Here is a 20117-nt window from a genome sequence, read left to right on the forward strand (position 1 = left end):
CACTTACTTGAGCAGGGGTAGGATGTTTTGTAGAGAAACAACAATGGTTCAAGGGAGAACACTAGATTTGTTTATGTGTAAACAAGGGAGGATACCAAAGTTGTTTTGTTCAGGCTAGACAATAGGAACTGATCATTCCTGGCTATGGACGGTGTTCCTTTGAGGGAACTCTCAATGCAATTAGGCAGCTTCAGTATTTTGGATCCCAATAAAGGATTTATTACTAGAATTGGTCTGGTAACTGCTGAGCTGGGTGTGTGCAGGCCTGGGTTCATTAACATCTGGAGCAGAGATCCCCCATCATGCCGTGCGTCCCTGCTTTTCTGGTCCCAGAGTTCCCTGCAGTTCTTGCCTTGGAATCTCTGTTCTCCAGTCTGTATGCTAATGGAGATGCCTCCCTGGCCCATCTTCGATGCAAATGAGGCTAGGGGAGTTTCCTTAATTCTGTCACCCTTGTCCCAGGGGCTTAGGTGTGTCTCCCATGGCCTTTCCATTGCTTTTTGTAAGTCAGATGCAGATTTTGGTTCAAGCAAAGGGTGGGGGGGAGACGGTCTTTCATGAGTCAGACAGTTGGGTACTGCGCCCTGGTTCCCCAGGAACACAGAGCGGCTTGGTAACAGGGCTGCCCAGAGATCTGGGCTGTGGCAGAGCGAAGGGTTCTGCGCTGGGAACATCAACCCACATTTCCCCCCGGGGGGGGGGGGGGCGTTTGAGGGGCATCGCGACATGAGGTTAATGACCGTCTCGGCAGTGCCAGGATCATTCCATCCAGTGTGCGTCTCCCCTGAACTCCCACCTGCCGCTCCTGGGAGTTGATGGAGCTGCCCGCCGAAGGGAACATCATGAACGTGGAGGGTGGTTTGGGGTGTGAACACTCAGCGTCAGTATCCTACGCCAGCGTCGCGCTGCTGGGTGACCCCTCACTCTGGAGGCTCAGTCACACGGGGAACGCTGTGGGGGCGGGGTGCAGCCGGCCTTCCCAGCACTGCGCCGGGACTCAGGGGCAACCCCAGGCAAAGTGAGCCGGGGGGCCACATATGGCACATGGCTCTGCCCCGCCCACCACAGAGTTTCTCGGGGTGGTGTCCCCCCCGCCCAGGTGTGGGTCTCGGCTTGGGCCCTATCCCCGTCCTCTGCTCCCGTTCCAGCCCTGTTAGGTTTTCTATCAAACCCTCGCTCACTATCTGCACATTGGTCAGCCTGTTTCCCAGCTCTGGTTACATCTCGGGGAGTTTTGCTATTAACCCTGATTTCAGGTCATGGGGGCAGTGTTTATAGAAGTGTCACACTAATGGTTTTGGTTAGGAGAGGGTTAATATTACAGCTTCCTTCTCGGAGTTGTCTCTGGATCTCCCATTGGGCTGAGTTGGGTTTAATCCCTGCCCTGATGCCTGCCCCCAATGCCATCGCCCCCCAGTGCCTCATCTCTGTCTGTGCCTGGGGGGGGGAGGGGTTCTGCTTGGCTTGCCCCATGTGCTGGCGCAGTGACAAATGCAAGTGATACAGAAATAACTGCGAGAGGATGCACTGCTGAGTGCAAGTCCGGGCGCTGTCCAGGATATGGGATGCTGGAGGGGTCAGTCAGCACCAGTGTGTGATATGTGGATACTTGGCCATGTGGGGACTTCCCAACTGCCACCCAGAGCTGGGAACAGAACCCAGGAGTCCTGGCTCCCAGCCCCTCCTGCTCTAACCACTGCACCCCACTCCCCTCCCAGACCTGAGAAGAGAATCCAGGAGTCCCTGTTCCCTGCTCTCACCACTGGACCAACTCATTTCCCACCGGCCCTGGAGCAGCTCTCACCAGGTGCTGACGCTGCCCCTCCTGCCCTTGGCTGGATCCCTCAGTGACCTAGAGGTGACAGTTCAAGCTCCAGACCCGCCTCTGGGGAGCGATGCTGATTTCCACCAGCTCAGGAGATGGGCCTGACAAACCCTGTCTTGTTCCTTCCCCAGCTCCTCCCATCTCACCCCTCCACCCCCCCCAGCTCTCTAAAAATTCCTGGTATTAAAAGTCGGGGTGGAAGGTTCCCGGCGTGTCAATTATTGTATTTGTTACAATCAGGTAATTTTTTTCCCCCAGTTCATTAAAATCAGTCAGTTAAACTCTGACAACAGTCGATGGTGGAAATTCACTGAGGGGAAATTGCCTTAGAAGAAGAAAAGCAAAGCGCAATGGTGCGAAGAGGGTGACCGTTGCTGTCCCCAGCCCTGTCCCCAGGGGAGTTGGGCACCTAAATGCCTGTGAGGATTGGGACTGAAATCTTGATTCCGTTGCCGGTGCAGGGGACGCTGCCCGAGCAATTGGGGACCAATGAAAGGAGCTGGAGGAAGTGGCTGTCGTGCGGACAGAGGGGGCGTCTGCGTTTTCCTGGCTTGTCGGTTTGTGATCTTTAGGTTTAAAGAAAAAAAGATCAGACCAAATCTTGTGCTTTGCTCACTGGAGGCTGCGGCTTCCCCTGCCCCCCACATAACCGTTCTGGTGACAGGATGCCGGGATCTCCAAGAGGGGGAGGACAAGGTGAGGAATGTCACTGCGGAGGGGGCAAGGGGCAGTTGCGTAAGACAGAGGCAGGGTCTTGCACCAAGGCTCACGCAATACCGGGAGCGGCTGTTTTGGGGTCAAGGGAAGGAAGTGGAGCCTAGTGCATAGAGCAGGCGGCTTTTGCTGCAGAGTTGTGAGGAAATTACCCAAACCTCTTTGAAATTACAAGTGAAACAAACTCTGGGGATTTGAAATTGTCGCCTGGCTCTGACGCTTCTTGGCGGGTTTCTGGGTCGTTGCTGAGCTGAGCTGGACACACCCCGGTGAAGGGCACTGTAGCCCTACAGTGGTGAAGGGTACTGTAGCCGTGGTGGGAGGGAGTGTGGCCCAGTGGGTAGATCTGTGGTGTGGCACTCAAGAGCCCTGTGTATAGTTACTGGCCTGCTGGGTGACCTTGGACAGATGACCCCGTTCTGTGCCTCAGTTTCCCCATGTATAAGAGGTGGATACTGGTTCTTTATGAAGCACTCTGAGCTCCGCTGGCAAAAGGCGCGGTGTGAGAGCTGGGTATTACTTACACCTGCCGAGGATGGGGCCTGACAGACGTTGTCTTATTGCTAATTCCCTGGCCCCTCCCGTTTCACACCCACAGCCTATTCTTATTATTCTGCAGATGGGAAGATTCCCTGCGCTTTCCTTTTCATTTGTTTCAAATCGGGGCAGTTCTTTCAGTGCGTTTAGCTCAGTGGCTCCAGAACAGGGAACAATCCCCCGGGGCATTTCACTGGATGGCACCTGAAGTTAAAAACGCTTTTATGGGGCAGCAGAAAAACAGAACATGCCAAAGGGCGACCTTGAAACTAGCCAGACCCTTCCCTCTGCATGCCCTGGGCACGCTGGGGAATCACAGTCTGTATCCCCGGTGCTGGGAGAGGGGCCAGCGGAGCAGACTGGAAATGACACCGGGATGACAGATCTGTAGGAGCTCGAGGCCCAGCTGAGATCTAAACTCCAGACCTGGGCCTGGAGCCTGACAGCTGTGGCTGGGCTCCGTAGCCAAGCCCCCAGGTTCCAACCCCTAACCAGAGACTGGCCCAGCTGCTCCAATGCAACCGGCAGCTCCCAGGCCAGGCTGGCGCGGCAGCACCACAGGAACGTGGATCTGCCACACGGATGCCGCTGGGACCTGCCGAGCTTTGCCCCCAAGCGAGGGCAGCCAGTGTTAGAATGGCCCCTGACTGACCCTGGCTCAAAGCCGTGGGGCTCAAACCATGTGTGGGGCTGGGAACCAGGACTTCTGGGTTGCAGTCCCAGCTCTAGGAAGGGAGCGGGGGGTTAGAAGTTGTTGGGGGAGGCCTGGCGTCCCGGACGCCGGGGTTCTATTTCTGGCTCTGACAGAGCAGGGGGGCCCTAGTGGTTAGGGTCGGACCCTCTCAAAGTCCAGACCTTTCTTGTGTGAGTTTCTGCTGGGCAGGGCCCTCTCCGTGCTGCAAAATCCTAGCAACCCGGCGTCCTGCCTGGATCCTGCCATACGCTGGGGCTCCCCAGGTTGTTCCTCCATTTGCTCATTTAATGTATTGCCCTGAGGGGGGCAGCTGGGCAGCCGGTCGCCCTGCGCCCCCATTTATTCAGCTGCAACAACAGGGTCACCGCTGCCCATCCGTCCCCACAGAGGAGCAGTCGGTGCTGCCCCAAAGTACACTTCAATATTTAGTTTTCTATAACTAACGTTTATAAAACACAGATTATAGCGAGCCCTGCTGGGTCCTTACCTTTTTTAATCTTAATAAACTATTTATTAACAACCATGTTTAACACGTTTTGGTTTAATAAGCTTTTACGTTAAAGGCACACAAAACTGAAGGTTTTCAATTATTTGTTGTTGTTTTTTTTATTTTAAATTGTTGATTTTTTTAAAAATTTTGATGAGCAGAAACTGCAAGCCTGCAAATGCGTTTGAGTTTGCGTTCAGAACCCTGCTTGTTCAAATGAACTCCTAAATAGGTGGTGTTTTACTTCATTAATTCGTGGTAGCTGAATGCACATATCATGGTTGCCCTTAGCTTGATCAAATTCTGGGGTACACCCCCCTCAAATCCAGGGCAACAGAGGGGAGGGTGTGTTCTGGGAGGGAGGTATTGCGGGGTGCTGGAGGGGGTACCTGCGGCCTCACTCTCGAGGTGGGGGGCAGTGTCGCACTCCCTGTCATGGTGGCAGGGTGGCTGGCGCAGGCCCCGGACGCAGCACCAGCCCATCAGTCAGCGCCTCTGTGCTGGCCTCTCCCCCTCCCCAGGGCGAGGAGCCGGGACCTGGCCTGTCACCCCTCCCGGCTGGGCTCTGAGGTCCCATGGTGGAATGGGCAGCCCAGCCAAGAGGCATTCGGCAGCTCTGTTTACCTGGTGGGCTGGGCCAGGGCAGGCGGGATCCGGCAGCTGGGGGAGGGACTCGGGCCGGGGGCAGCGCGCAGAGCCGTGTGGCCCCCCCGACGAGGAGTCAGACTTGCTGGCCGCTTCCGGGGCGCAGCGCGGTGCCAGGACAGCAGGGACTAGCCTGCCTTAGCCCTGCCGCAACGCCGACCGGACTTTTAATGGTCCGGTCAGCGGTGCTGAATGGAGCTGCCAGGATCCCTTTTAACCGGGTGTTTCGGTCGAAAACTGGACACCTGGGAACCCTACTGCCCATGCAGGGCATGTTTGCCGGGTACAGGGGTACTGGTGAGTGCCAGCTGCGGGATTTAATGAGCCCACGCGGGGTGCGGTGCTTTGGGCTAGTTGCCAGCCATGACCACTGGCATCCACCAGCAGCTCGAAAACGCGGCTCAGCAGCACGGCTGCCCTGTCCCAACGCCAGGAGAAAGGGGACGGGCCGAAGAGAAATCAGGATCCTGGGACTGACAGTCCCCAGGGCCAATGGGGAGCTGCCAACGCTCTATGTTAGTCCAAATGCCAGGTCAGCAGACCAATGAGAGAGGCAGGAGCCCAGGGGCCCATCCTCTGTGTGAGCTGGGGCTGCCTGAGGCAGAGCAGGGCAGAGCTAAGGGGAGCGCAGCTGGGCTGGGCTGGGGGCAGAGCCGAGCCAGGGGGCAGAGACCTGGGGCAGCGCAGACCAGCCATTCCAATGGGCAGCCAGGGCCAAGCTGCAGGGGGAGTCGCGGGCCCAGAGCCGGGACAGCGGGCACCGGCCATATCACACGGTACCCTGCAGCCGAGCGGCTGGGGACAGCCAGGGGGCCCTGGGCAGAGGCGTGGCCAGACAAGTGGTCTTTCAGGCTGTCTCGGAGGGGGGTGTGACCCGATGGGGGGGCTGATGCTGGCGAGAAGGGTCCTGCCACCTGAGGGTCCGTGGCCACCACCAGGGCACGTGTCTGACCCGTGATGTCACCTCAGTGGAGCCAGGACCTGGTGGGGAGGCTTGGGATGGGTGAGGAGCAGACTTAGAACTTCCCTTATATCCCAGAGAGGGCTGGTTGTGGTGTCCCTGTGCCCACCGGGCGGAGCCCCTGTGTCCCATAACCCTTTCCATTTTTTGAGAGGCAGCACAGCCTAGTGGGCAGAGCACTGGACTGCAGCCAGGGGGTCTCTTGCCCGCTCTGCCACTGACTGACCTGTGAGCTGGGACAAATTTCGTTTCCTGTCCCTGTGCCTCAGTTTCCCCTCCCACCCTGTGTCTAGTTAGACTGCAAGTTCTTTAGGGCAGGGACTGTCTGTCTCATGCTCTGTGTGTACAGCACCCAGCGCAAGGGGGTGTCAGTACTAATCTGACAGACCATAATCTCACCCTCTGAGCTCGCCCAGCCCAGCCCAGCAGCGGGGGGTGGTTATGGTTTAACAGGAGATGAAATGGTTCACGGCGCGTCAACTTTTCATGTGCTAGAAACTGGTTTCTTGTCACTGCTCAGAAGCTCCCAAGCAAAGCAAGCGCTAAGCCGCCGGGGCGCTGGGTTAGAGGCAAATTGCACTTGAATTAAAACCCCCTTTGGGGGACTCCGCGAACCACCCAACGAGTCCTTCCCAGGCACCTGCCGTGTGAAGATCCAAACACTTCGCCCCCCCTCGGTGAGAGAGGCTGGCGGGAATGGACTGTCGGGGCGAAAGGTGCTGGGGCTGAAAGCTTTGAGAGCCGGACCCTGCGGGGGCCAGGCCGAGCTGAGGGTCAGGGCTCGGGGACACTTGGGTTCCCTTTGTGGGGTGGGGTAAATAGCGACCAATTTCTGGGGGACTCCAGACGAACGTTTCGCTGCAGATTTCAGGGGGGCGGGGGAAGAGGAGGGTTTGACTCTGGAACTGAGAATTGCTCAGACGTTTAACACGGGAATGGAGGTGACATTTCCTGAGCTGCCCAGGGATTGGCAGGGCCGTCGCCGCGGAGCTCGGCTGAGGATTGGCCCCACCCCCTGGATGCTGTCAGACCCTGGGCCTGGCTGTGTGTGGAGCCGGGCTGAGCCGACGTGCCCGTTCCGGGTGGGAGCAAGGGGCTAGGCCTGGCGTCTGCCGAAGGAAGCAGCCTGGGGGAGGCAGGTGGCTCCCAGGCGCCATTAGAAATCTGAGCCCTGGGCGGGAGGGCAGCAGAGCCCAGGGGAGACGGGAGCGTAACCCCAACTCTCCGATCCCTGCTCTCCGGGCCCCAGGAGGCAGCAGGTGGGTGAGAATCGCAAGGCTGCCCCCTGCTGGGAGGCAGAGGTGCTGCTTGGGCAGGCAGAAGCCGCAGGTAGGGTCAGTGATGGGCGCAGGGGCTGCCCTGAGGCTGCAGGGACTCAGGCTTTGAACCCGGGCCACTGGGTGATGACATTGTAGAGGGCGTAGGATAGAGCAGCCCCCTGTTAATCTCACCTTGGCCCCTCTCTGCTGCTCAGGTGATGTGACTGTGGCCTGAATAAATAACCCCCCTCTGCCCACGCGTTCAGTATTGCAGCCCCCTCCCCGCATTTGCTTAGCCAAGATCCCTCTCCTTCCCCCTCCCCCTCCCTTTCCTGGCCCCATGCTCCAGCCCTGTGCCCCACGGAGGAGGAGCTTGACAGCGGTGGAGCCCAGCGGGATGGTGGTGAGGCCAGCTGGGTTGGTCCCCTGCCCTGGGTGTCAGGTCAACAGGGGTGAGCAGCTGTGGGCGGGAATTCCCAGCTCCCCTCGGGACCTAGCAGGGAGATCCGTACAGATGGGACCCACATACTGGAGAAGGTGCCCAGGAAGGCGAGTCCCAGGGACCTATCGTTCCAGCCGGAGGCGTGGGCCCCCACGGTGCTCCAGCCTCTGCCCTCGTAGACGTTGCCGTCCTCGCCGATCAGGAAGCTGCAGGCAGAGCGTAGTGTGAGACCCGCACAGGCACGTCAGCCGCAGCCTCCCCTCCCCATTGCTCCCGGCAGCTCCCCCAGGGTTGTCGCTGGCCCTGACCAGGTTTGAACCTGGGACCCTCGGAGCTAGAAGCTCAATCCTCTGCCATGGAGGTAAAAACCCACTGAAGAAAGGGACTGGAATGTGGGGCCCTAACCTGTATTGCACTGTTTGGCCATTAGGTGGCGCTTTGTGTAACGCCCCTTATGGAAGCAGCCCTGGGCCCTACCTGGACCCAGCTGGGGGGCGAGCGAGGGCTGTAGCCGGCCCAGATGTGGGGCAGGAGAACAGCGCTGGGACCCGCTGGCTTTCGTGTAAATCCCAGTTGGATTTCCATCCCCCAACGTCACCATCTCAAAACGTTTCATGGAGAAAAATCTCCGGCCAGGTTTTTGTTGCGGGGCGTCAGGCCAGCCCCAGGGAAAGGCATTGGTAATGCCGGCACGGGGCGGTGTCACAGACGAGCAGGGCGCACGCCGCGCGGCGTCTGTCGGCCGAGCTCCTGGCACGGCCCAGGGGTCCCCCATGGTCCTCCATCCCCCCACCAGCTCCATGACTGCCCAATCCCATCCCCCGCTCTTCAGGGACTCCCTCAGCCCCCCCCAATCTCCCCCTGCCAGGGGCTCTGTGCCCTCCTCCCCCCTCCCATTATGACAGGGTCCCATGCTCACCCCATGCCTGGGGCGCTCTGTGGCCCTCCATTTCCCCCCTGTAGCTGGGGCTCACTTGTAGGCGATGTCGGTCCAGCCATTCGAGTCCATGTGGTAGTTCTGGATGCCCCTGACCACCTGGCTGCAGGAGGCCTGTGAGGTGCAGGAACTCCCTGCCGTGTGGTAGATGATGACGTAGGGCACTGGGGTGCTCAGCGGGACCGTGCTTGTCGGGGGTTGGGCCCCCCACTGGGAGCGGGAAATGATGGTGGGGCAGCCTGTGCCATGCGGGGGAGGGGCAAAAGGGCTGGGTTAATATGGGTGCCCCCCACCTGCCCCAGCCCATGCAGCAGGATCGGGCCCAGGGCTGGTGCTCTGAGTGGGGCCGCGGCAATGGGGTTGGGGGACAGGCCAGCAAAGGCCGTGCACGGCGCAGGGAGGACGCGCAGCCCTGCGTTAAATGTGACGGGACTGGAGAGAGGCCTGGCCGGGAGCCTGCTCGCCGTGCAGCAGCAGCCGCCCCGGCAGCAAAGGGGCGAACGGGGAGCCAGGCCAGGCTGGAGGGAGGCCAAACAAGGGCTGGGCTGGAGATGGCAGGTGGGGCTGGTGCTCTGAACTCACACCGGGCTGGGGAAGCTCCCGCCCAGGGTGTGCGGCTCAGCGCCTGTCTGTCTCCTCTGCCCCCTCCGGTTATTTGCATCCCTCCAGCCTGTTCCCTCCGCTCTGCAGCCTTTCCGCTCTATCTGCATCCGGGAGGCTCTCCAGGCCCCTGGTGCTTGTTGTCTCCCACTGCTGAGCCCCTTGTCTCTTCTGCCAGGTCCCTTCAGGGTGTCTCAGCAGCCTGGGGAAAGCCCCGCCTCCATCAGTTGGGTCATTTGCATTCTCACAAACCACCACCTGGCAATTTTCAGGTCTCAACTCCTCTGCTGTCACATTGGAGCTGCATCTTGGTTTCAAGAGACACAGTTACATTCCAAAAGCGTATCAGAAATAGCATCCTGAAAAACTGGGACCTGGAATGGGGGATCCTCCATCACCCCTTTCTCAGTCCCTGAGAAGTCAGCTGCGTGACTGCTCCTCACAAGGAGGTCGGTTACACAATTCCCTCTCAAAACCTGGGTCACAGGCTGAGTGCCTAGGTGCACAGATGCTGACTCAGCCATTCGGTCCTGGGGATCCTCTCCCGAGTGACCAATGAGGAGACATTCCTGTCCTCCCACTATTCCTTCCCCAGTTTCCTCCTCTGGGCCCCCCTCTCAGACACATCTCTGTGCTCCCTAGAATGGGGTCCATCCCTTCTTCAGCTGCAGAACTCTGCTAGCTAACAACTGGGACAATTTCCTTAATCACTGACAACACCTCTCCTGCCCCCGATCCTGAGGGCGTGTTGCCTTCTGCTGGAAAGGAGCTAGTGTCAGCCCCTCCCATATTTGGAAGCACCCTGCTTCCCTGTGTTACAGAGTCACAGGAATCCTCACCCACCTCAGTGGTTTCTGAGATCCCCTGCCCCTTCTCTGGGCTCTCCTTTGGGACACCTCTCCCTATGGTCCCTAGAGTGGGGTCTGTCCCTGGTTCACGTGCATCCTGCTGGCAGCTAACAACCTGGACAGTTCTCTCCCTGGCAGGCATTACACCCCCGTCCCTTCCTGAGGCGGTGTTGCCTACAGCTGCATTGCAGGAGCTGGTCTCAACCAACCTCCCACCTGGAAGCATGTGGCTTCCCCCAGCTGCAGAAGAATCAAGGAGACTCTCTCCCATTCTCTCAGCAGTTCCTGTGACCTTACCCTTTCCCTCGGGGGTCCCAGCATAAAACTCCTTCTTGCTGCGGGCAAATACCTTAACCAGAGCAACACGGAAAAAATATTACCAAGGCCTGGTCTACACTATGAGTTTAATTCGAATTTAGCAGCATTAAATCGAATTAATCCTGCACCCGTCCACACAACGAAGCCATTTATTTCGAAATAAAGGGCTCTTAAAATCGATTTCTGTACTCCTCCCCGACGAGCGGAGTAGCGCCGAAATCGATATTGCCATTTCGAATTAGGGTTAGTGTGGCCGCAATTCGATGGTATTGACCTCCGGGAGCTATCCCACAGTGCACCATTGTGACCGCTCTGGACAGCAATCTGAACTCGCATGCACTGTCCAGGTAGACAGGAAAAGCCCTGTGAACATTTGAATTTTATTTCCTGTTTGCCCTGCACAGGAGAGCACAGGTCACAACAGAGAGCTCATCAGCACAGGTAACCATGCAGGCCGATAATCGAAAAAGAGCACCAGCATGGACCGTACGGGAGGTACTGGATCTGATCGCTATATGGGGAGAGGATTCAATGCTAGCAGAACTTCGTTCTAAAAGACGAAATGCAAAAACTTTTGAAAAAATCTCCAAGGGCATGATGGAGAGAGGCCACAATAGGGACTCAGAGCAGTGCCGCGTGAAACTCAAGGAGCTCAGACAAGCCTATCAGAAAACAAAGGAGGCAAACGGTCGCTCCGGGTCAGAGCCGCAGACATGCCGCTTCTACGCTGAGCTGCATGCAATTCTAGGGGGAGCCGCCACCACTACCCCACCTCTGACTGTGGATTCCGAGGCCGGGGTAATCTCATCAGCCACACCTGAGGATTCTGCGGACGGGGAAGAGGAGGAGGAGGAGGAGGACAAGCTTGCGGAGAGCACACAGCACTCCGTTCTCCCCAACAGCCAGGATCTTTTTCTCAGCCTGAGTGAAGTACCCTCCCAAGCCTCCCAAGCCAGTATCCAAGACCATGACCCCATGGAAGGGACCTCAGGTGAGTTTACCTTTTAAAATATAAAACATGGTTTAAAAGCAAGCGTTTTTTAATGATTACTTTGCCCTGAGGACTTGGGATGCATTCGCGGCCAGTACAGTTACTGGAAAAGTCTGTTAACGTGTCTGGGTATGGAGCAGAAATCCTCCAGGGACATCTCCATGAAGCTCTCCTGGAGGTACTCCAAAAGCCTTTCCACAAGGTTTCTGGGCAGTGCAGCCTTATTCCGTCCTCCATGGTAGGACACTTGACCACGCCATGCTAGTAGCAAGTAATCTGGTATCATTGCATGACAAAGCCTGGCAGCGTATGGTCCCGGTGTTTGCTGGCATTCAAGCAACATCCGTTCTTTATCTCGCTGTGTAATCCTCAGGAGAGTGATATCGCTCGTGGTAACCTGGTTGAAATACGGGAATTTAATTAAGGGGACAGAGGTGGCCGTTCCTACTGGACTGTTTGCCTGTGGCTGAAAAGAAATCCTTCCCTGCAGTTAGCCAAGCGCGGGGGGTGGGGGGTGGGGTAATTGGCGCTGAGCTTTTCGCGTTTGGCTAGCAGGGATCTTCCCTGATACCAGCCACATGGTGGGGGGCGGGGTACAGCGATCATCCCAGATAATTCATGGCGGGGAGGGTTAGTTTGGTTTCTGCAGGGATCTTCCCTGATACCAGACACACGGTGGGGGGAGGGATAAAGCGATCATCCCAGATAATTGGATGCGGGGGGAGGGTTAGTTTCTTTTCTGCTGCTGAAAGTTAACAGGAAAACCACAGCACTCAACGGGCTTTGCTTGGTATGTGGGAAAGGAGGGCGCAGAAGCCAAAAGACAATGGCTTACCACGGCCACATGCAAGCCGAATTCTGTTGCCTGGACCTGCGTCTGTGATCTCTAACACCAAAGCCACAGGCACTCAATATTAAGATGCAAAATGCGACTTTGTACTGAAATCACACGTGCTATGTAATGTGACTAGTGTTGTTCACTGTGAAAGAGTATAAGCATTGTTCTGTAAAATGTATCTTTTTAAAAACTTCTCTCCTTTTTTCCATCCCTCCAGCAGCTGCAAATTTTTCAAGCCTCCCTCCTCCGTCCCGAAGGCTATCTCAGATAAGGCGGCGGAGAAAGAGGACGCGAGACAAGATGTTCTCGGAAATAATGGAATGCACCCGCAATGAAAGAGCTCATTTGAATGAGTGGAAGGACATGGTATCTAAGTACAGGAAAGATGCCAGTGAACGTGAGGTCATGAGGGACGCTCGAGATGAGAGGTGGCAGGCTGCAACGCTGGGGCTGCTGCGTGATCAAACGGACATGCTCCGGCATCTGGTGGAGCTTCAGGAATGGCAGCAGGATAACAGAGTGCCGCTGCAGCCGCTGTATAACCTCCCTCCCCCCTCACCATGTTCCATAGCCTCCTCACCCAGACGTGTAAAAACGCACGGGGGGGGGGAGGCTCCGTGCACCCTCCCAGTCCACCCCAGTGGACAGCCCAACCAAAAGGCTGTCATTATATTGAATTTTTTCAGTGTCCTTTTACTTCCCTCCTATCCTCCTCCCAAACCCCACTCGGGCTACCTTGTCGGTTCTCTCCCTATGTTTATAATCAATTAATAAAGAATACATGATTTTTAAACGATAGTGACTTTATTTCCTTTAAAAGCAAGCTGTGATTTAAGGGGGGAGGGTGGTTTGCTTACAGGGAATGAGTCAATCAAGGGGGAGGGTTTTCAACAAACAGAACTTTCACACCGTCAGTCACATGGCCAGTCATGAAACTGGTTTTCAAAGCTTCTCTGATGCGCAGCGCTTCCTGGTGTGATCTTCTAATCGCCCTGGTGTCTGGCTGCGCATAATCAGCAGCCAGGCGATTTGCCTCAGCCTCCCACCCCACCATAAAGGTCTCCCCCTTACTCTCACAGAGATTGTGGAGCACACAGCAAGCAGCAATAACAATGGGGATATTGGTTTGGCTGAGGTCTGACCGAGTCAGTAACGAGCGCCAGCGACCTTTTAAACATCCAAATGCACATTCTACCACCATTCTTCACTTGCTCAGCCTGTAGTTGAACAGCTCCTGATTCCTTTCCAGGCTGCCTGTGTATGGCTTCATGAGCCATGGCATTAAGGGGTACGCTGGGTCCCCAAGGATAACTATAGGCATTTCAACATCCCCAACGGTTATTTTCTGGTCTGGGAAGTAAGTCCCTTGCTGCAGCCGTTTAAACAGAGTAGTGTTCCTGAAGACGCGAGCGTCATGAACCCTTCCCGGCCAGCCCATGTTGATGTTGGTGAAACGTCCCTTGTTATCCACCAGTGCTTGCAGCACCATTGAAAAGTACCCCTTGCGGTTTATGTACTGGGTACCCTGGTGCTCCGGTGCCAAGATAGGGATGTGGGTTCCATCTATCGCCCCACCACAGTTAGGGAATCCCATTGCAGCAAAGCCATCCACTATGACCTGCACATTTCCCAGAGTCACTACCTTTGGTAGCAGCAGCTCAGTGATTGCTTTGGATACTTGCATCACAGCAGCCCCCACAGTAGATTTGCCCACTCCAAATTGATTCCCGACTGACCGGTAGCTGTCTGGCGTTGCAAGCTTCCACAGGGCTATTGCCACTCACTTCTCAACTGTGAGGGCTGCTCTCATCTTGGTATTCTGATGCTTCAGGGCAGGGGAAAGCAAGTCACAAAGTTCCATGAAAGTGCCCTTACGCATGCGAAAGTTTCGCAGCCACTGAGAATTGCCCCACACCTGCAACACTATGCGGTCCCACCAGTCTGTGCTTGTCTCCCGGGCCCAGAATCGGCGTTCCACGGCTATAACCTGCCCCATTAACAGCATGATCTCCAAAGCACCGGGGCCTGCGGTTTGATAGAATTCCATGTCCATGTCCTCATCATTCTCGCCGCCGCGCTGCCGTAGGCTACTCCTCATCGCCTGGTTTTGCACGTTCTGGTTCAGCATAAACTGCACGATAACGCGCGAGGTGTTTACAATATTCATGACTGCTGTCTTGAGCTGAGCGGGCTCCATGCTTGCCGTGGTATGGCGTCTGCACTGTTCACCCAGGAAAAAGGCGCAAAACAGTTTTCTGCCGTTGCTTTCCTGGAGAGAGGGGGAGGATGTACCCAGAATCACCCGCGACAATGTTTTTGTACCCATCAGGCATTGGGATCTCAACCCAGAATTCCAATGGGCGGAGGAGACTGCGGGAACTATGGGATAGCTATGGGATAGCTACCCACAGTGCAACGCTCCGGAAATCGACGCTAGCCCCGGTACATGGACGCACACCGCCGAATTAATGTGCTTAGTGTGGCCGCATACATTCGACTTTATACAATCTGTTTCCAAAATTCGAATTCTGTAAATTCGGATTAATCCCGTAGTGTCGACATACCCCAAGAAGCAGGTAAACTAGGGGGTGTTCCATCACCCCCACAGTCAAAACACTTTCCAAAACTTCCCACCCCACATGGATTTTAGCTAGTGGTACGAGGAATCTGGTTTCACCCACCCCCACAATCTCTGCCATTTGGCCAGGTAATATACTGGTCCTTGGGGCCACACTCTGCTTAACTAGAGAAATCTGGGGCCCTGTATCTCTCTGCCCCAAGTATTCCCTGCCATTAATTCAGACAGCCTTAATATGCTCCATATTTGGTTCTGCAGAGGCTAATCTCACAAAACCAATATGATAGGTTTTGATCACTTGGAGGGTTTCTGTGTTGAGGACAGCAGAACTAACATGAGCTCTTGGTTGCCTGCTTCATCCTAGCAGATGGTCAGTGGAATTTCAGTGATAGCACCTTTTGGGCTCTTCTGTTTTTACAGGAGGTTTGGGATGAGGGTTAGAGGACTGGTTCTGGAGAGGTGAGTACCCAGCCTACCAGCCACGCTCCATCTTCCTAGGGATAAAACAGGATCCCCCCTTCCCTCCAAGTTCAAACCCCTGTTTTGGCGGTTTGCTTTCAATAGATGCCTGGGTCTCTTCAAAGGCATCAGCTAGAGATGCCATCTCATCCACAGACTTTACATCTTTGTCCCATAAACACTGCTTTACATCTGCCTAGGAAATGCTCTAGAACAATAAGATCAAACATTCCCTCAAAGCTTGTAACACCTTTGTCCCTCCCCCTCTTTCCCATCAAATCTTTCATTTTGTTCACATATTCCCTGTTACTCCTACCAGTATCCCTCTTAAGATTCCTAAATATATCTCTATATGTTTCAGGGGTAATCTAAACCTTTGCAAAACAGTATTGTTGAATTTACAATAGTTTAAAGCACCTTCTATGGGCATTTCATTGAATACACTTAGGGCTTTACTGGTTAATTTTGCAATCAGAGTAGGTACTCTCTTGGCATCAGGGATTTCATGCACTGCACACAGCCTTTCAAATGTAGTCAGATATTCAGCAATATTGTCTGTCTCATTGTATGCAAGACATAAATGGTCCCAATTATGTATTTTTGGAGTAATGGGAATCACTGGGGTTGGTGGGCTTTGGTTCTGCTTCGCTAGCAGGTCCAGTTGGTGTTTTAGCCCTGTTTCTCTTTTCTCCTAATGTCTTTCTCTTTCCTCCTGCTAGCTTTCCTTTATCTCCAGCTCTTTCAGTTCCAATAATCTCTGGTGCTCTCTCTCTTTTTCTGCAACCTGCACTCTAAAAACTCCAACCTAGCAATGGCTTCATTGTTTTCACTCATTTTCCTGCTTTTCTGTCCCTACTTCCCCTTCCCAAAATAAGCAAACAGAAAACAACAAACCGGTAGCCTCCTCCTGACTGTCCTTAGCCACCACACTTAAAATCTTCACACCAGTGTATGAAGTGCACATCTTGCTCAGTACAACAAGCTGTGTATTTCACCCTGCCGACTATGCCACTGTGACGGGATCCCTGGGGTGCAGCCGGGGCCTGTGGGACCACTGTGCCTCCTTAACTCTCCAGCCTGGGCTGTCTCTCACAATGCTTTGCTAGTGACAAGCAGCAAACCCCTCCAGGCGCTGTGATCACTCAGCACAACCGCCTGTGGAGCTCCACACCCGGCTGGATTGCATGAATGCTCCCAGAGCCACGCATGAATCACACAGAGAAAGGCACGAGAACCAAATCCCCCCCAGCTCCAAGCCTTGTACCTCAGGAATATACCGTCTTGCACTGTTCAAGACGAGCAGTGCAAATTTATTAATTAGTTCACCACTTCATCAATGGAAAGCAGATTATACACCAGCCTTTGTAAACCTGAGCAAACACCCTTACCAAACACTTCAGGCAAACTCACTGGTAAAGATAAACAATTAAACAAATGTATTGACTACAAAAGGTATATTTTAAGTGATTATAAGTGGTAGGTAAAAGGTCAGACTAGTTACCAAAGGAAAATAAAATATAAGCACGCAGTCTAAACTTTCAACCCTATTAGATTGGGCAACATCTAGATTAAGCAGTTTTTCTCACCCCCCTGGATATTACAGTTCATAGTACACAGGTTTCACCCTTGAAACCTGGGCCAGTTCCCTCCGTTGGAGTCTTCAGTCTTCTCAGTGTCTTTGTTGCTTGTAGCCCTCAGTCCACGTGCTTAGAGAACACAAATCCAGGCATGTCTGGGGGGCATTGCTGAGTCCCCAGGGAAGGTTGAGCAATTCCCCTGGTGTGGCCTTATGCAGGTGAGTCATTGAACTGTAGCTCCCTTGCTGGACAATGGCTGTTGATGGTTGTTTGACACTGGCCCAGGCGTTGGTTACTTTCCTTGCTGTTGTCTGTGGGGAACTAATATCTGGCTGATTCCCCAACTTACAGCATGTTTTACTGACAACCCTACAACACAATCTCATAACTTCATATGAATTAATGATACATATATTTAGATGGAACTGTGGGTTTCAGCAGATCATGACATTTTCCCTGATACCTTACATGCCATGCTTTATATGAAAGATCACAATTGTATATAAATAAGGAGTATGGGGTTTACAAGGCACTCCCCCAAGGTATAGAATGTCACACCAGACACACGAGAAGTCACCAAAGATGAACGCACTGCATTTGAGACGTTCATTAACAGAGTTGTGCAAAATTACAAGAAGAAACCAGAAGGATGTAGATGTAGTGCTTGAGTAGCCAACTTTAATTTGTGTGATGATTTTAAAACATGAGTTAAATCTAATACGAGTGTGAAACATTTTTCAGTTTTCATTATGGTGCCATACAGCCCACCTTCACCCTCACAGTCTCGCCCCTCATTGGCCCTCACCCCCCCCTGAAAATTCAACTCCCCCCCCCCCTAATTTCAATTCCTGGGGAAAACCGTGGACTTTCCTGTATCTCTGCCTCTTACACCTTTCTATTTGCTTGCCAGTGTCCAGCTGGCAGCATTGTTTCCATATCGCCAAGCCCTATTACAGGGCGTTATGGAAGCCAGTCCCTGGGCCAGTGATGCCCCCCACCAGCTTTGCGTTGGCCTTTCTTCTCCTTTTTCTCTTTCTCGTTCCTAGGGTTGCCAACTTTGTAATTGCACAAAACCGAACACCCTTGGCCTGCCCCATACCCCGCCCCTTCCCACAGCCCTGCCCCTGCCCCACCCCTCTCTGAGGCCCCAGCCCCCACTCCCTCCAGCCCCCCTCCCTCCATCGCTCACTCTCCCCCACCCTCACTCACTTTCACTGGGCTGGGGGAGGGAGTTCAGGTGCGGAGGGATGCGGGCTCCAGCTGGGGGTGCGGGCTCCAGGGTGGGGCCAAAAATGAGGGGTTCAGAGTGGGAAGGGGCTTCGGGCTGGGGCCGGGGGTTAGGGTGTGGGTGAGGGCTCCAGCTGGGGGTGGGGCCAGTGGGGCCAGGGATGAGAGGTTTGGGGTGGAGGAGGGGATTCCAGGCTGGAGGCCAAGGGTTTGGAGTGCAGGAGCAGGCCCAGGGCTGGGACAGGGGGGTTGGGTACAGGGGGCTGAGGGCTCTGGCTGTGGGTGTGGGCTCTGGGCTGGGGCCAGGGATGCGGGGTTTGGGGTGCAGGAGGGGGCTCAGGACTGGGACATGGGGTTGGGATGCAGGAAAGGGTTCAGGGTGTGGGCTCTGGGAGGGACTTTGAGTGTGGGATGGGGCTCAGGTCGGGTGACCAGCTAGCAAGCGTGAAAAATTGGGATGGGGGGAGGGGGTAATAGGTGCCTACATAAGAAAAAGCCCCCAGTATTGGGACTGTCCCTAGAAAATCAGGATATCTGGTCACCCTAGGCTCAGGCCTGGGCAGGGGGTGTGGGTGGGGGTGTGGGGTGCGGGGTCTGGGAGGGAGTTAGGTTCTGACCAGGGGCAGAGGGTACGGGGTGCAGGTGGCTCTTACCTCAGGTGGCTCCTGGTTGGCAGCCCAGTGGGCTAAGACAGGCTCCCTGCCTGCTCTGGCTTCACGCTGCTCCCGGAAGCGGACGGCATGTCCGGCTCCTAGGCGGAGGCATGGTCAGGTGGCTCTGCGCAGTGCGCACTGCCCGCACCCCACCCATGCAACTTCCATTGTCTGCGGTTCCTGGCCAATGGGAGCTGCGGAGGTGATGCGAAATTTCCCTGGCTGCGCCTCTGCTTAGGAGCTGCAGGGAAATGCCGGCCGCTTTTGGGAGCTGTGCGGAGCCAGGGCAGGCAGGGAGCCTGTCTTAGCCCCGCTGCGCCACCAACAGGACTTTTAACAGCCCGATCAGCAGTGCTGACAGGAGCCTCCAGGGTCCCTTTTCAACCAGGTGTTCTGGTTGAAAACCGGACACCTGGCAACCCTACTCGTTCCCCTGTTCGGTCCTGCTGCGTTTTGCGGCAAACAGGAAGTCCTGTTTAATGGTTAACGCCGGAGGCACCGCACTGACAGGTGCGGGCCAAGGACATGGAGAGAGAACAGAACAGATGGTGGTAGGGGTGGGATTGCACTGGGGACCCGCCCCTGCGATAACACGTGGCTGCCCCGGTTAACTCTTCACTTCCCTGCGCCGAAAGGGCTGAGAGTGGGGAGAAACGGGCGCCCGGCTGGATCGGGGCCTAGCACTCGGGGGGATCCAGCTCTAGCCAGACGGGCACTAGCGCCAGGCTGGGCTGTTAAATGCATCAGGCGGGTTAGCGGATGGGCCCCACCTGCCCACATGCACCCGCTCAGCAGCTGTCACCAAAGGCTCCTGCCCTGCAATGGGCTATCGCCCCCTGGTGGAGTCAGGAGGGAACTGCGTACCCACACTCATTCCCTCCTGGGGAGAGGCCAGCGCAGATCCCAACATGCTCAGCTCACCCGGGTAAAACTGCCCCTGCCGCACCATGGCAAAAGCCGGCACAAGAGCCTGATGCTGCTTAGGTCCCATTTAAACCAGATGTGCCAGAAAGTCCCATTCGAGCCGTCTGTGCCGGGCTGCCTTTCCCCCCAGAGGCTGGTTATTCCAGCAAAGGTCTGAGCCCCCCCAGCACACAACCCTGTGCCCGGCGACCGGGGACTCAGCCAACCATCCTGCCGGGGCCCATGTCACTGACTCTTATGCGTTTCCTGGCGCTGTTATTGCGGGGGTGCTGAAAAGCCCCGGCTCCCGGCGCACAGGAAAACACTCTTGAACAATTCACAGGACACTGGACATGGGGAATGTTCAGACGTCAATTATAAAGACCCTATGTCGAATTGGCCAACACCTGTCACATTCAAAAACCAGTCGGAGACACTTCAGCCTCCCTGGTCACTCTATTACAGACCTAAAAGTGGCAATTCTTCAACAAAAAAACCTTCAAAAACAGACTCCAATGAGAAACTGCAGAACTGGAATTAATTTGCAAACTGGACACCATTAAATTAAGCCTGAATAAAGACTGGGAGTGGCTGGGTCATTACACAAACTAAACTATTTCCCCT

General features: G+C 55.2%; 1 protein-coding gene across 1 annotated transcript; it reads right to left on the reverse strand.

Annotated features, from left to right (window-relative positions):
• Positions 1 to 7565: 7565 nt before the first annotated feature.
• On the reverse strand, positions 7566 to 14263 carry LOC135893300 (peptidoglycan-recognition protein SC2-like). Its single transcript, XM_065421099.1, has 3 exons — positions 14122 to 14263; positions 8539 to 8740; positions 7566 to 7770 (listed from the first exon to the last, which is right to left on the reverse strand). The coding sequence occupies exons 1-3, from the start codon at positions 14261 to 14263 to the stop codon at positions 7566 to 7568; spliced, it is 549 nt and encodes a 182-aa protein (XP_065277171.1).
• Positions 14264 to 20117: the final 5854 nt, after the last annotated feature.

This window comes from Emys orbicularis, chromosome 21 (genome assembly GCF_028017835.1).
Source record: "Emys orbicularis isolate rEmyOrb1 chromosome 21, rEmyOrb1.hap1, whole genome shotgun sequence".
Taxonomy (NCBI): Eukaryota; Metazoa; Chordata; order Testudines; family Emydidae; genus Emys; species Emys orbicularis.

Bases quoted from the DNA above. Each gene is read 5' to 3' on its own strand.
- LOC135893300 (XM_065421099.1), bottom strand. From the start codon at position 14,263: ATGAATATTGTAAACACCTCGCGCGTTATCGTGCAGTTTATGCTGAAC. The intron at 8,741-14,121 runs GCCCCGGTGCTT...CGCATGGCACAG, and splicing joins GGAATTCTATCAAACCGCAG to GCTGCCCCACCATCATTTCC. The intron at 7,771-8,538 runs GTGAGCCCCAGC...CTCTGCCTGCAG, and splicing joins TGGACCGACATCGCCTACAA to CTTCCTGATCGGCGAGGACG.